The sequence below is a fragment of the Aphelocoma coerulescens genome, chromosome 8 (genome assembly GCF_041296385.1).
Source record: "Aphelocoma coerulescens isolate FSJ_1873_10779 chromosome 8, UR_Acoe_1.0, whole genome shotgun sequence".
Taxonomy (NCBI): Eukaryota; Metazoa; Chordata; class Aves; order Passeriformes; family Corvidae; genus Aphelocoma; species Aphelocoma coerulescens.
Genome location: NC_091022.1, coordinates 10943509 through 10960175, shown reverse-complemented (window position 1 = coordinate 10960175; position 16667 = coordinate 10943509). Strand labels below are relative to the sequence as shown.

Below are 16667 nucleotides of genomic sequence, written 5' to 3'. Positions count from 1 at the left end.
TTTGAAACCCAACAGCTCTATGTGCTCATGTCTGTTTCCTATCTTCTCTCAATAACTTCATATATTTTCTTCCTTAAAGATTTCATTCCCAATTTAGAAGATAGGTAAAATCAATTTTGACCTAATCATAGGCTTATCTAAGATGGAAAAGATGTGAAGTGGAACTGAAAAGGCTCTACTGAGAGTCAGACTGAAAAAATAGTATGATGCCAAATCTCTCTCTTACATCTGAGATCACTTTCTCTTTTGAGGAACACGGGGCAACAGACAAGACAGGAGAAAAAAAAAGTTCTCCCTGTGAATATTCATTTCAAAACTACTGTAAATTAAATTTTCTACCAGGAGTCACTAGTGTATTTTAATATTTGGAACAGTGTCCCTTCACTTAAGTCTGGCCTAAAGCCACAAAAAACTTTTTAATGATACAGAATCTATTAAGTCTAATCTGTGGTTTCAAACTTCATTTTTGTTGCAGCAAATGTTGCAGACTTCAGACTGAGGAGCACAGCTCCTTTCACTGAGAGCTGATAAAACCTATCAGAAACTAAATCAGGCAGCCTGTGTAAGGCAACCCCATTAGACACATTTCAGTAGAACAATGATGCCTGAGATGGCCACCTAAAAACAGAGACTAGACAAGAATAAGGGAATAAAGGTAGGTATTTATTTGAAGGGCCTTCAAAGGTACACCCTAGGCAGTCAAAAGGCTAAACCCAAGGTGGACCCTGGGTCAGGAGCTCTTCACACTTTTGTCCATTTGCATATCAATTCTCCAATTACAACCCCAGTTAATGATGTAACTACTCCAAGTTTGCCCTCCTCTTCAAAGGCCTTAGTTTACATATTTTGGGGCCTGGGACAGTAAGGTGTCCTTGGAAAGGAAACCTAGAGTGGCTTGTTATGTCTAACCAGCATGAGAGAACAGCAGATAACAGGCCACAAGAAACTTCAGAGTTACGCACTAGGCAGTACAGGATTTGAAAAATATAAAAGTTAAAACCTAAGGCATCAACACCGCCATGGAATTTTTCTTCAAAATCATGTCAACTTGCAAACCAGCATATTGAAAGAAAGAAAAAAGGCAGCTTCTTTTTTCTTTATGTGAAGAGCTAAGACCTGTGAGGCTTTATGAGCAGGTCAAATATCCCACGTGGGGAGTGGCAGGATATTTGACTTGGCTGAGTGTGAGGTTACAACATATCTGATCATTTTTATCCACAGGGCAGATCTGTTAGATTCCTATTCCACGTGCTGCTGAAAGAGCTGTGAAAAGGAGAACGTGAACATTTCTGGAGGCAATGTGTTTGTTGCAGATGAAAACCTCTTTTATAAAATGTAAGGGTTTTCCTGCTTCCAAGGACTTGTGTTCTACTGATACATCCTTCAGTAAGAAGCCATAAAACTCTTCCATTCCCTGTGTGACCTGTTATCAGCTGTTGTGACAGTTGGAGAAGTTCTAATTAATACCAATAATTCATGAAGCAACTCATTATTTTCTCAAAAATGGGGGAAACGAGGTTGTTTTCACACCCATAAACTTATATTGTAGACTTTAATCTTCACCTGAATTATTAAGGTATGAGTGGAACCCAGAAAGTGGGGGCTTCAAAAGATAATATGCTCAAACTAGATTTTCATAGAAAGAATCATGATCATGCTCAAATTAGGGTTGCCTAAAAATTAAAACCATATTTAAATTTCTGTAAAAGTTAAGTCTCAGATCAAACTGTTCACATTTATCAATATATTAATCAGCTTTTTAATTTTTTTCATGGGGCTTCAGGTGACAATTCTGATCACTGTATACTTCAAACTATACATTTCAAAGGATAGCCCCAGAAAGATGCACACACCTTTCTGTCAGCACAAGGGTTGGCACACACAAGGGTTGTTTGTCTGTAACCTAGTGTTGGAAGCTGTGTACAGGTACATCCAAACTAACTGGCATCCATTATAGACCTCAGTGTTGGTGTAGCCTGGGTCTGCTTCAAGCAGACAGGTAACTACAGAACAGAAGGTTTAGTCTGCATGTCTTTGTAACTTTCATGCCACAAAGAAAAAAGCAAACATTTTTTATTCTCTTTTTGTTTAATTTGAATCTGCTCTTTAGATTGGGACATAATGCTTCCTAAAACCTTAACGAAAATTTCAAATTAATATTATTTTTTTAGAAATTATGTATCTATAAGAAAAATATGAATACCAAGTGCATAATGAAAAAATAGTTCAACATTAAGTAATTTTAAAAGGGACACATATGAATGTCAAAACAATTATTTTAAGCACTTTCTTGGCTAATAGTAATACCATGTATAAAATATAATGAACTACACTAGGGAAGTACATATTCTTTGTGTTATATCAACCTAGGTCATAACAGTTTGCAAACTAGAGATTTACCTTTTGCTTTTGTTGTAAAGTTTCTGCTTTCACAGGCACCACGAAGGGTTTTATTGCGTTTGTTGGTTGTATATGGAGTCACAGATACAGAAGCTGTGGTATAAGGTTCAAATTCACTGAAAGTGTAGGAAGTTGTCTGGATTTCTTTGTTATGAACACCTGAAAAATGAAATTAATTAATGAAATTAATGAAATCTATATTATGAAGGCAAGAACTCTTACACTTTATCAGAGCTACCTGTAAGCACAGTTATGTGTATTTCTATTTTTAACTTGGTTGCTTTGCTTTGCTTACTAATGCTAAGTGAATGCTCAGGAAGAGGAGTAAATATAGAAATATACAGAGAGTATTTATATATATAAAGTGCACTCAGCTTGGGCAGGGCTAAGTAGGAAGATGTCACTCTGCAGACTAAGCATGTCTATCCTGGTATGATGCCAGAGATGTTGTGGTGGTCCTGCTTTCAGGAGTGGCAAACAGGACAGAAAGGAATTGCATGAGAAGCAACATGAGCAAACCTACTGCCCACCGTGCAGCTGGGGCTTTGGTGGCTCGGGGAACTGGGGGAGCCATGGCCTTTCCATGTTTCCTTCTACCTGCTTCTGATGTGGCCTCCCTGCACCCACACATCACTGTCTTGGTCTCCTACACTGGCCAAGTCAAACCAATCACAGACACTGGCTCACGAAGCTGCCACCCTTTTGGGTTGTGGTCAAATTCGGGGCTTGGAGAATGGGAGAGGTTATTTGTATCAGGGGTCACAGGAGCATGACAGCCTTTGGTTCCTGTGGCAGCCCAGGTTTACATAACCTGCAGTACGTGAACAGAAAGGCTGAATTAAGCCTAAAGGGTGAATCAAGCCAGGTCTAGCTTAAACCTGGTACATATTTATTATTATCAGGCTCTTGATTTTAAAAACCTCATTGTCCATTCCTTGTTTTGAAGAAAAGCTTGCATCTGGAGAACATGATCCCAGTGCAATGGATACAGATTTATTCATTGAAATGTAAGGTGGCCTAGACCAGCATATCTGACAGGAGTGGCCATTTAGCAGAAGACAATCCCCTGGCTATACCTATCTAAACATGTTTATGTCTAACTGCCATATGTTTATGCCAACTGAACAGTGACAGGGTCATGTCCTGACATGGTAAACGGAATAATCTTAACTGAAAGTTCAACTGGAACAACCTCAAAGGAAACAAATTTAAATGTTTGTTTAAAAAAAAAAAAAAATTGCAGTGTTATGAAATTCCAATAGGACTTGAAAGTGCATTATGCTCAGTGCTCTGTAATTACATACATTCAATGAATTATTTAATAGTGAATATACTTACTTTGGCCTTCCACAATGAATTGCACAATGTAGCCACTTATGGGACTATTTGAAGGGTTCTCAGGTTCCATCCATGTAACTGTTACACTTGTGGCATTTATATCCATTACTGTAAGGTTTTGTGGTGCTTTTGGAACTATTGTAAAAGAAAAATAACAATAATTAACAATAATTAACAATAAATGAAAATGCAAGTATTCCTCTTTTTACCTACTTTGATTAATTAAATTAAATTTCATCTGACACTAAAGCAAGATACCAACAACATGTAATTTTTTTTCTACTGTACTTCAGGAAATTATACATAACTATAAACTGAGTATATGTAAAAGCATCATATTACAGTAATTTCATAATTAATTAATTCAGGACAAGGTGACTACAGCAACATCACATTTTACTAAAATTGTCCACTCTTCAAATCAAGAGTTTGAAACTTGTTTCAGACTAGATCTGCACTTTTTTTTCATTCAAAATTCCTTGTAGTTGACCATGTTCTCAGCCTCCAAAAAAACAACAAAAAGTTATCACAGTCTCTGATAAAAGGAAAGAAAGGCTTTAGACTGGAAGACTGAGAGGGTGACTGCAATCAAAGAACAACCACAAGGGCAGGAGACCAGGAAGGAAGAGCTGAAGGAGAACCTGAGTATGGCTGAGAATGCTGCTCAAAGTGTATCTTGAATTGGCCATTGAAGATGGCCCCAGGAAACACAGATAATGAGGTTCATAGTAGGGGGTTCCAGAAATATGTGGAATGTAAAGCAAAAGTAAGCATTACACTTACTGTCATAGTCTGTTTTTAGGAGGAAGCTTTGGTTGACAACATCCCTTTCATTAAAATGTATGAATGCAGTGCAGTAGTACTGACGGTTGGGTGATAAATTTTCCAGCTCTCCACAAGTTAAATTTTTATATCCTAAGTGTGTAGACTGTGAATCTGTATACACAAGAAGAGTTTTATCAATATATTTCACAACTCCAAAAGTATGTGGCACTATTTCAAACGGGATTTTCTCTACCGTATTTATTCAATATCATTTGTAATAAACTACCATAATATTCCAAACAGAAAAATGTATACCTGATTATTCTGACTAGATTTCAGGTTCTTACACACTTAGTTTGCATAGATCTTTAATTTTCATCAGTAAAGGTCATATGATTTGACTTTCTAAGGAAACAGCTTTCCTACAGAAATCAGAACATGTCATGGGGAGTCTGGCAGAACCCTGGAATGGCTTCCTAGCTCTTCAGCTCCCTGAAGCAGGAAATCTCCAGGTGTTCATTACCCATTTTCTGGGACACATAAGGACATTCAGCATTCATATTTGCCCTATCACTAGGTGCCTTTGAGTCATCATGTCCTCAGGATGGCTGGCTCTGAGAGCAGAGAGCCTGGCCTTGCACCGTCCAGGAGCCTGCACCGCCACTGGCCCAGGCAGCCTATGAAGGGTCAGCTCACAGCAGAGCTGCAGACTGCAGCATTTCCAAACTGCTCAGCTCCCCTTCAGAAAATCAAACAGGACCTCAAAATCTCCAGAAGTCTGCAATTTGTGAAGCTGGTAAACTCAGCAAAAGAGGTCTCGGTTCCCAGATCTGCACTCTGTGGGGATGGTAGTCCCTCAGCTGGTGATCCCAGGAATTCTGAACTACCCTTCCCTCAGACTGGCACAATTAATTTAAATCTGCCAGTCTCTCACCAAAAGACAACATCAACAATACTTTAGAAGATAAATAAATAAATAACCCACTGTTATACTTTAGAAGTGATGTCCCGTTGCAGGTAACAGTCACATTAGCACAGGCCAGTGAGCTATTCCGACATAACCTGGCAGATTTGTTGGTTATGTTCTCGACTACAAGAGGTTTATTGACGACTGAAAAGGAAGAATATTATACATCATTGTGACATTGGCTATATTGAGTCTTTAAATAACAGTTTGTTTTATGGTTTTTGACCTCTTCTGCAATATGAAGATACAATCGGCATAGAATAATATACAAAGAATTTAGTAAGACATGGAAAGTAAAAATTGAAAAAGCCTTCACGAGATAAAGACCCAGAGGTATTCAAATAATAAATGAAGTGGTGGCTGCTCTTGCCACTGTTTACCACACTGCATATGGCACATGCAGTTAAAGTTCCCTTTTTTTCTTTACAATGAAAAAACTACAGTTTGCTTACATTATTCCTTGAGAAAATACTGAGAAGTTTTAATGAGCAATTTCAAAATATCTTGCAAACCACGGACGAAATATCAAAACTTTCTGTCTGATTCTCTGAGAAGCGACAAGAATAGGCAAAGAAACCTGGGGCAGATGAATTACTGCATATCAAAAAAAGAAATTAAAAAAAAAAAAAGAAAATAAAGTACTGAAACCCTTGTACACTTACCTTTTGGAACAGAAAAAGAACTATTGTCTGAACACCTGCCATTTTTAACTTGAACAGTGTATCTCTTGCATTTCAGAAGCTGTACTGAATGGTTGCTGGAATTCACAGGTATGCTTTTGCCATCCCCCAATATAAAATATTCTCTGTCTTTTGTGAAATTTTTGAGTTCAACTTCAGCCATTTCAGCGTCGTTCTTAGAGTCTTTTATATCTTTAATAATATCTAAAAGAAAAGCCACTGTAAATGGAGGTGCAAAGACCAGAATTGTTAAATAACTTTAATCCTACTTCCAGAACTGGAATACATTTTCTTAAATAACCCAAGATGCTAATTGATCAGTTTTATTTTTTTTGCTGCTTTATCAGCTTTACCAATTTTCTGTATTTGAGTTTACTGTTTGGTCACATTTCAAGACTGAAGGAGAATAAGGGGTTTGGTTCTTACCACAAGGTTCTTCAGGTATCACTGTGATAGTTTCTACAAGAAAAGAAAACAACATGAAGGTCTGTCTTAGCAGGTTGGGTTTTTTTCCACCGAGCATTGGAGAAGGGTGACCAATACTGCCCCAAACTCTTTGTTCAATACATTCAATACAAGCACGTGTATTTAGCACTCCTCTCACATTTGAAATAGGGAAGAAATTATCAGCTACACATAACACCATTCTCTAATTAGTTATTTTAGGAATCATGTGTCTTTCACAATTTTCATATGACATCAATGAACTAGAATTTAAACTGGTTATTAGTAACATTTCTGAGTACAAAGTTGCACAAGAATATTCCAAAACCACACATTCTCATAGCAGTATGATAAGCTGCAGAAGTTTTCCAGGATGTGTATACTGTGGAATGGGTAACTGAGCAGTATAAAATGTCACCAAAGAAACAAAATTTACCTGCTTTTTGCACTGCCACTCTTACCTTTGGAAAGAGATTTATCCAACAGTACAGATTGTTTAATGACTATTTGTACACTGAGATACCCCAAAAAAATTTTAGCTGGTGTTTTCTGTACAGAAGCTTGAGCAAAGAACTTCATCGTGAAAACACTTACTTAAAATATCCTAAGGTAAAGATGTTACCAAAACACACAAATATCTAATTTTTTTTTTAGAGAAGGCAGGCCCTAGATTTGCCTCCCTCCAGGCTGGGAGTCACCTGGCTGGATAGTGGCCCTACTGAGAGGGCAAACTGGGAGGGACCACTGGACAGTCACCAGGACTGGGCAGAACACCCACAAGTAAAAGCTAAGCTCAGTTTGTCAAAGAGCAGACAGCAGCCTATAGCTACTTGAAGGACAGTTCAAAAAGATGGTAAGGGTCTGGATGTACTTTGCACAAGCACATACATATATGTTACTGACCCGAGTAATTCCTTACAGCCCAATGGCAATTAAACCCTCTGTAAGTGTTTGAACTACTGCATCCCAAGAAAGTATTACTGCTGTGTGAAACAAAAGGGAAGACACTGGAAAACAGAGAAGCACACAGATCTTGGATGTTTTCACAACTTTGAGCTGCTTGGGTGAATTTCTGTGAATAACAAAAGGAGTCTGATACAATAATTGACAGATTTATCCCCCTACTATGTGCCACTGTGTGGAAATAATTTCAGTTTTTCACTTGCTTGAAAAGTAACAAACCTGGTATCTTTAATATTACTCATAAATAGTTAGAAAGATTCCTAAAAACATCCTTAAGTTTAATGCAGTTGTATGCCTAATTTGTATGCTTAGGCTTGATACATTCTAAATGAATCGTCTCATTCTAACCCATTTTTTGTGCCTGATGTATCATAATTGAGGTAACTGTGTGCAAGTTTGTCACCTATTGTGTGAGTGGGGCTGATCCCAGTGCTTGCTGGCATGCTGACTGATGAGGTGGTGCTGTGCAAGGATGTTGAATTGTAATCATCTGTAAGAAAATAAACAACATATCAGCATTAAAAACTGAAGTTCATTCTTTCATATGGCTTTGTCTTCAGAAATGTCTTACACTACAGCCCTTCTCCACCTTGTTTTTCTTAGGGGATTTTTGTTATTTAGAGAAGACTGCTAAAAGAAAAGTCATGTCAAAATAGTAAAAAAAAAAAAAAAAGAGTATGTAAATAGAAAGCAAATTTTTAGGAGTATACCCCTTACAAATGAATTTTGCAATGTACAGTGACAATTTTTTTTGTCATTATTTAGTCATAAGACAAGATGAAGTCAACATAAAAATGTTACAGTTTGTGAACTGGGAAAAACGAGAACATTTTGCTATATTATTACAGTAAAACAATTATGAACAGTGCTTGTGCTGTTTCACAAACAGCAACTCCAGGTAGTGCTCATTTGCAAGATCATGTATCTTGCTCACTATATTTCTTACCATATATCATTATTTATCTCCCTGTTTTTAAACCACTGACAGGTCTATATATTCTCTTTTAGGCTCATTCCTATTGCTCTTGCTTTGGGGACAGCCTTGTTGGCAGCAGCTGGCATTTTGGTGCTGCTGTGATGACTGCAAGACTCAGCCTCCAGATACCAGACCTGGTCTGAGATCCTGCAAATAATCCTGGTATTGCTGCTGTGCCAAATCGCAGACACCTTTTCGATTTGAGGAACCATGAGCTGAAAAAGGCTACCCTGATGCTGAATGACTTCGTTTTCCCCCAGAGTTCTGAGAGCAGAGAGTGGCTTCCAAAGGAAGAGTGCAAACCTGCTGAATCATTCCCGAAGGCAGAGGAGGGAGTGCGTGCGGTGAGGGCAGCAGTGCTGCTGTTGAGTGCTGGGGTGCTCGGTGCCGTGCTGGGGCTGGGCGCTGTGTGCGTGGAGAAGTGCGTGCTGTTTGCAAGGGTGGCACCTGTGGCACCTGTGGTGAGAGGTACAGCAGGGTCGTTACTGCTCCACGTCTGCCTGGCCACGGAGGGACAGAGCTGTCCCCAACACTGGGCTGCAGTGCTGGAGCACTCTCATACTGAAATGCTGGGAATTTTTAAGGAAGCAAAGAGACAGCAAACATTTAAAGTGCAGGGGATTCCACAGGTATCAGATGAACATCCAGTGAGTATATTCCTTTTTGGTTATGTCTGCACCTTTCATGCTAAATGCTGTGTTTTAAAATGTACTCAAATACATGACTCAAAACCAGACTTGTCGGGTATTATTGCCTATTAAGACAGCATATTTCATTTTGTTGCATGAATGAAAAGGCATTATACACTCTGTGAGGTAACTGTGTGTGAGAAAAAGAAAAAAGAAATTATCAGGGAGAAAAAAAATCAATGCAGTTCTCTCAAGTGAATTAGGTTTCTTACCAGATGTGATCGTTGTTATCGTCTGTCCTGAAAAAGAGAAAGAGATAGAAAAACTATAAATTAAACTTTCAAGGAACTAAACACGTCATTGGCCAAAAATATAAAAAGACACATTCCTTTCTCCCAAATATCAGCTAAGCTTTTCCCAGGAAATTACACATTTAGTGGATGTAGCAACAATCAGACCCCCAAAATATCAAGCATGTGGTCACAGAATCACAGAATGGTCTGGGTTAGAGAGGATCTTAAAGACCGTCTAGTTCAAACACCAGTAGATGCCACCCAGTAGATTAGGTTGCTCAGGGCCACCCAAAAACTTCCATCCACTTGTTTGGTTCTTCCTTCCTCTTTCTTTTACTTTTTCTACCAGTTCTTTCCCACTATGTTTGTTTCTTTGAATTTATTTATCTCTTTTTTTGTGGCATGTGTTTTTCAGATAGTACTTTCCTGTTTATAATTTCTCGAGCTTCCCTACATGGCACTTCACAACTGCTGCAGCTCTACTCTTTTGAAAATAAACTCCTTCAACCTTTAAAGCAAAATACCAGGTTTATTGACAAAGTGCAATACTTATGAGGGATACATAAGTATCCTGTTCACGTGCCAGAATCAAAACCATGTCTCTCGTCTCTGACACAGATGATCAACATAGGCAGTTCTCCTGGGACTCCAGAGATTTTCTCCCTATCAACCTGACAAGCAGCAGCACAAATGTTGCTTAGTGGGCACCATGGATTCTGCACCCCATATGGACAGTTCAGAAAGCTGACAACAGCCATTAAAAACACACAGCCAGTGATGGCAACGTCACCTGCAAAGAGTGAGCAATTTTGTGCTCAGAACTGTCATGAAGTGTATCTAAGCCATGATATGAATATGAATGTAAACAAAACCTAAAGTCTTGCAAATACTTGTCTAGTGAGCAGCTGAATTTGTTGTGGACAGTATATTATTCAAGATCTCTTACTACAAATTAAAATTTGGAAAAAGCCAATAGGCTGATATCTTACAGAAAAAGTATCAAGAGAAGTCAAGTGAAGTCCAGCTAAAAAGAGTAATGCTGTATTTCTTTACAGAAGTGGGGAGGGGTGTTGCCTAAAATCTGCTTCATGAGATGAGGATATGGGTCTGTCTATACTTTGCCTGAAATCATATGAAACTGCCAAAATAACATTGCTCTTAATTGTAAGAATATAGTCTCTAAAATGTAGCGGACTGACAACAGGTTGAATAACATGGGTGTAGAAGCCACTACATTAACAGGTCGAGCGTGACGATTCATTTATATCTCTATATCTTCATTGCATTCTTTTCAAAGCTACAGAATATTAGCAGATGAAGCTTCCTAACCTGAAAGAGGTCACAGATAAGAAACAAAAATATAGGTGATCTTTTGAACTATCAGTGTACCTTCAGCATCCAAAATCTCCTGTCTGCAACATTTCTTTACAACAATTGCATAAACAATAGCTATACACATTAAACTGCCAAGGAACCCTGTAAAAGCTAACAGTTATACTCATTTATATTTGCCATAAGCAATTAATTTTCAATGTTCTTTCATGGTTTTCAATTCAGTGTTTGAAAACTGGCAGTTGGTCATTCTAAATTCCATAATGTGATTTTTCTTTATTCAAATGGCTTCTCAGATGAAGAATCAATTATTCCCCCTCCTTTCCCAAATCTTACTTTAGTTCAACACATCAAATATACCTCAAGCCAAAAATTAACCTTCTGTGAGCATCAACACAGATCAACTTTCACTTAAAAAACTTTTCCAAGAGCACAATAAAAAGAAGTTGTAGAAAAAGTCCTAAATTAAACTCTGCTCAGATTAGTGAAACATTAAGAAATGCTTTTCAAGCTGCTTACTGATCTCTGATGCAAACATAATAGAAACAAAAACATATACATCAAGACTGCCTCTTCCAAGTAAAGTGAGATAATAAGAGAAAAGGGAGATCATAAGCTTTTTGGTGTGTTTCTGGTTGCCTCATTCACTTCCTCAAGATTCCTGTGAAAATAATTCTCCCCATCCTCCCCCTTGTAAAGTTAGGAATAATGCTAGTAGCTTAAATAGAGTGTAAGGTTTATTGCTCACTCACAGTGAGAGATGCTAAATATTACACATAATCATAGAACTCCAGGTTAGAAGTGACTTCAAGAAATCACCTGGTCCCGCTGCCTTGCTCAGAAGAGTGTCTTAAAACAGTCTGGAAAGTAATAGTCCTAGATTGCCTTTTTTTTCCCCCTACAACTAAGCAGTGTTATTTTAACAGAACTTCATGGCAGTTTTATGCCCTTCTAAGCATTTTAAGGGTCTCCTGCTCTCCTGTGATTCTATTCCCTGATATGCTTTATTGTAGCAATGGAAGAGGACGCAGTTGAAAAGAATTCAATAGGTGGCACCAGAACACTAGAAAATCCTCTCAGAAAGAATAGCAAATGCATTTCCCCATGAAATCTTATTGGGAGATACTTGGTAAAATGAAGGAAAATCAAAAAGTATCCCAACACACCAGACTCTGTTGCTCTGAGATTAATAGGTATATTGCTACTATTCATTTATTTTCAAAAACCTGACCTAGAGCTAACAAATATGTCTGCATTAACCTCAGCCTAACAAAGTTAACCTCAAAGACAAAACTGTCTGCTCATGTTTATATTCTAAAACATAACTTTGGAAACTTAAAAGCTGAAATCCAAAAATATCTTTAAAATGTAATAAGGATGTCCAATCCCCCAAACACATGGTGTGCAGTACCAAAGCTTGGTGATTGCCAAACTAAGCAAGTCGGTCTGAGTTTAAACAAGAACTATCCCAAAACTTTTCTCAAAGCTTAAACTGCATCCAACCATAAGACAGTTTTAAGATGGTATGTGTAGGATAACCCAAGGATAACATCAGATAACCCAAGCGGAAGAATTAAAGCATAGAAAAAGTTCCTACTACTGAAGTAAGTTTTTTAAGCCTCCCTTTCCCTTGTCCTGCTTTGGCCACCAGTTGGTTCCTGCTGACTTACCTGAAAGATTTGCAACCCATCAGTAATGTTTGAGCAAATCTAGCCTTAATCACATGCCCTGGAAAAAGATATAACCAGCAGCTCATCCCACGGGCAGATGGGAGACTGGCTAATTGCTTTCATTCTCCTTCCTCTCTGGCTACCAGTTGGCAGACAGAATGCAGCTTCTGCTTGAAAGAAAGGGTTGAGATGGAATGACAGGCTGCCAACAAAATACACCTAAAGCAAATGAGCTGACCACTCTTTCTCCTGAAAACCCAAAGACGTACTGGCCCTGTAAGTGAACATGGGACTGCTGCCTTATGAAGAAACCTTTTGATGTCCAACAGGAAGAGCAAGTGGAAAAACCGGGAAAGAAACCAGGCCACCAAAAAAAGCCTATTCCTTCAAACCCCTAGGACAGCCTGGGTCACATCTGGAGTTACAGGAGCTGCTGTACCACCTCTGCAGTACTGATTCTGTGCTCAGTGCAGTGAACTGTGGTTGCACCTGTAGAAGAAGTCCAGTTGTATAAGGAAACAGCTTGTAGCTGTCTTAGGAAAGTGCTTTCACTTGGCAGGACCAAGCAGCTTAACAGAGGACAAGTGGGACCCAGAATATGTTAAAATACACTGTTTTTCAGGGAAGTCCAGGGTCTGATCTTCTCAAGCAGAAGGAAGTGCCAGCACACATTTCCTGTGTGCGTGTGCTATTAATAACACAAACTCCAGCTGATGAGATCCTCTTGAATCAGCATTAAGAGCCTAAAAATGTTATCATGTTTATAGGGGCAAAAATCCATTAGCTGATGACAGGGAACATCCATTTCAATTCCATTCTGCTGCTTAATTTGTGCAGTGAGTAAAATGGACCCGGTTTTGTATTCCTGCTGGACTGGCTGGGAGACTACACTTGCATCGCAGCAGCTCAGGCTGTCTGCTCTGAGCACAGGATTGCTGCAGGACTGCATTGCTCCATACACACAGCATAGAGCAATGTGGGAAGGAGGATGCCTCTTCTGCTAATAGTGCATTTGGTGTTTTATCTAGCATGGTACCATACCAGCTGGCTCTTCACATCCAGCTGTACTCCGTGTGTCTTTGCCAGAGCTGGGAGGGGGCCGAGGAAGTAATCCTTCCTCTCAGCCTCGTGTCTGTAAAACAGTTGGCAGCCGGGTTTTGCTGCCAGGAAAAATGCTTAGTGATTCTGCAGAGCTGCTGCCCTTTTCCCAGGATCTCTCCAGCCTTTACTATATTGGACAGACCCCAGCAACCCCCACCAGGCAGCATTTTACACCAAGCAACGAGTGTAGGACCAGATTCTGTCTCCCTTCTTTTCACAGCTGAACAACACTGCTTCAGCAGGGTCAGGGCTCTTCACATCTGCACAGAAAGCAACAGGATGTGGTCTACTTGTTCAGATGGAGCAAAGCTCTTTGAGGGGGTCTCTTAGCAAATAGCACAGACATCGCAGCTCCCCTGCAAGCCAACACTGAATTGCAAAAAAAGAACAGTTCCTGGTGGGAGGTGAAGGGTGAGTAAGGCAAGAAGCCTTACAAAATGCTGCCAGCCACCCTTCTTTGATTTATTTTTAAACTTCAAGTGGGATAGGACGTAGTTCACACCTACTTTAAGGTTCCCTTGCGCTGCCAGAACCAGCTTAAGAGACCTTAAAGTAAAAGAGCATCAGGGCCAGAGACGTTACTGTTATTTTTGCCAAAAACACAAAGTGAAGGGATCCATTGCTACTTTATAAACAAATCTGGGCAGAGCTAAGAATAGACTAGCAAACACTTAAACATCTGAGTAATTCTATACCACAGAGGACCCCTCAAATTTTATAGGTGGGATCTCATGTGCTGAAGTGCTTTCATAATCGGAGACTACAAAATTACACTTTATTCTTTATCACTAACCCTGGGGAAGAAAAAAACTAAAACTGTTCCTAGTTTCTGAACAAAGTGCTGCTTTTTGAAAATTGAGTAAAAGAATGCCATATAGAGGTCATATTAAAAATATGTGAAATTTTGCATGCTCTGAGTCAAAGAATAAACTACTCATTTGAGTCTACAGTGTAGAACTTTCTCAGGTAACAGAGACATTTCAGAGGGTCCTAAAATAGAAACCTACTCTTGTGGTCATTGAAGATGAAGTCATCAAATCACTTCTAAGTTATTCGTTATCTAATTGATAAAAGTCTTCATAGCCCTATAGCAATCATAGGAATTAGAACTAAATAAACATTATAATTTCTTTTCCACAGGCAACATTTACAATATTTATTTTCACTGGAAATTAGGGATAAAATGTTGAAACTGTAAATTTTAATTTAACAGAAATTCTAACATGTTCTGATTGAGAAATGCCAATTGTTTCCTTTTGACACCTGGATTTAATGTCCATTCTGTCTCTTCAGAACAATAATTAAAATAGTTTCCCTCTGATTTCTCAAAATATTTCTTTTTGCACAAGTTCTTTAATGACAGCCTCCCATAGCAATTCCTTCACACAGTGCATTGCAGCCTAAGAGCCTGATCCTGGCACTCTTTCCTACACCTTAAACCTTTGGTTAAAGCACGTATCTGACAGTCAAAGGCCTTGCTGTTCCCAAACACCTGCCAGTGCAGAGACCTGACTTGCACTGGGGAAGGCGTGGTCTTCCTGCAGAGCACAGCTCAGGAGTAAGTGCTGGCCTGACTACAGCTAACGTGATAGGATGTGGTATTATGCTTTTAGTGAAAACTGACCTCTGAAATTAATGCTTGTTCTAGATCCCTCTCCTTGCTGTCCACCTTCCAAGACTGGAGTTATCCCTATCCTCCTCAAGTTCAGAGTCAACTATAGGGATTAATCAGTATTTACAGCTACGGAGAAGGCAAAAAATTCAAATTAGCCAGCAATCAAGTACAAGGGGAGCAACCAGAAGAAAGAGATGGAATTACGAATATATAACTGACAGCTACAAGGAGGAGCAAAATATTGCAAACTCAGGAAAGAGAAAGAAATACAAACAACAAAGTTTGTCAGTGTTTATAAGGTAAAACTAATTATTACCAAGTGTAACTTGCGCTAACATACTGAGCCTTTCTTAAGAAAAGGAAAAGAAAAAAGGCACAAGAAAAATACTGAGATAATATTTTTTTCTCAACTAACCTGAAACTGAATATTTCTGACCATTTAAAAAAGTTTCTGACCATTTAAAAAAAACTTATCTTGTTGTGATAATGCAAAATAAACATAAGAGTTTAATTTTTCCAGAGAAAAATAAAAACACAGAGCAAAAGAGAATTTCTCTGACGAAATATTAATTTAATGGAAGTAATACTTGTTACCAATGATATGTAGAGTTTCTCAAAACCATAAACCTGATGTACAACAAAAACCAAAAGCAAAATACCCAAAAACTAAAATTAAATTCTTTTTGCCAACACAATTCCTACAAACTTAAAATAAATTCCCAGGAATCTTGTGTGTTTAGCAGTCAGGAGCACTTTTCTGTCAATTGCACCATATTTAAATGACATTCTCAGTCTTCACAGGACGACTTTGTGGTAACCCACTTGCACAGCTACAGCTAACGACGCCTTTGCTGCTCTGTGGTTTCTCTCATGCTGTTTACTTCTGCCTTTCTTCTACAGAACCCTGCTCAAAAGGAAGAGGGTGCAGCATACTGTTGTTTAGAGCTTAAGTGCTTCCAAATGCAAACTGAGTTACCATAGCACCCACATGCCCAAGCAATCAGACTTATCTTAGTGCTAAACCACTTCTCTAGTGCAGTAATGAAACATCCCTATTAAACTCCTTTCCATCACATTTGCATCTGTAATTATTTTCAGTTCTACAGGTTCATTAATATGATACAGTGGGGGGGGGGGGGGGGGGGGGGGGCAAACTTTGGGATGAAGTCCAGGCTGCTTTGCAGAGAGTACTTATCACCATGTGAATTGTCTGCAAGAGAGAATATCAAACCCTGAGGTAATAGTTCCTTCAGCTGTAAAATGCTGGGTACCCTTCACAGTCATTAAGAAACACCTATACACAAGGAATGGAAGATTGGCTGTGATATTTGTTTGGCAATTTTGTGCTACATGCAAAAAAAATCTGTTAATATTTGCTCTGCCCTTTATATATTTTCAGTATTTGTGCACATACAAAGTATTGAGCCAAATTCATGTTGTTCCCATGCTAAACTTCTCTGCTCCTGAGGGCCAGTCCCTCTGACTTGAGTCATG

The 16667-nt window shown here is 38.8% G+C and overlaps 1 protein-coding gene across 4 annotated transcripts in view; it reads right to left on the bottom strand.

Annotated features, from left to right (window-relative positions):
* Positions 1–16667, bottom strand: part of PTPRC (protein tyrosine phosphatase receptor type C) — a 61276-nt gene that overhangs the window by 16749 nt on the left and 27860 nt on the right. For 2 of the 4 annotated variants that reach the window (XM_069022901.1, XM_069022902.1), the window contains 9 exons: positions 9435–9461; positions 8837–8989; positions 7961–8047; positions 6577–6609; positions 6133–6354; positions 5489–5614; positions 4522–4674; positions 3739–3873; positions 2401–2559 (listed from right to left, as the gene is read on the bottom strand). In XM_069022901.1, the coding sequence (XP_068879002.1) occupies positions 2401–2559; positions 3739–3873; positions 4522–4674; positions 5489–5614; positions 6133–6354; positions 6577–6609; positions 7961–8047; positions 8837–8989; positions 9435–9461 (1095 nt within the window). The remainder of the gene's footprint in view (positions 1–2400; positions 2560–3738; positions 3874–4521; positions 4675–5488; positions 5615–6132; positions 6355–6576; positions 6610–7960; positions 8048–8836; positions 8990–9434; positions 9462–16667) is intronic. The other 2 variants (XM_069022904.1, XM_069022905.1) reach the window with 2 other exon arrangements.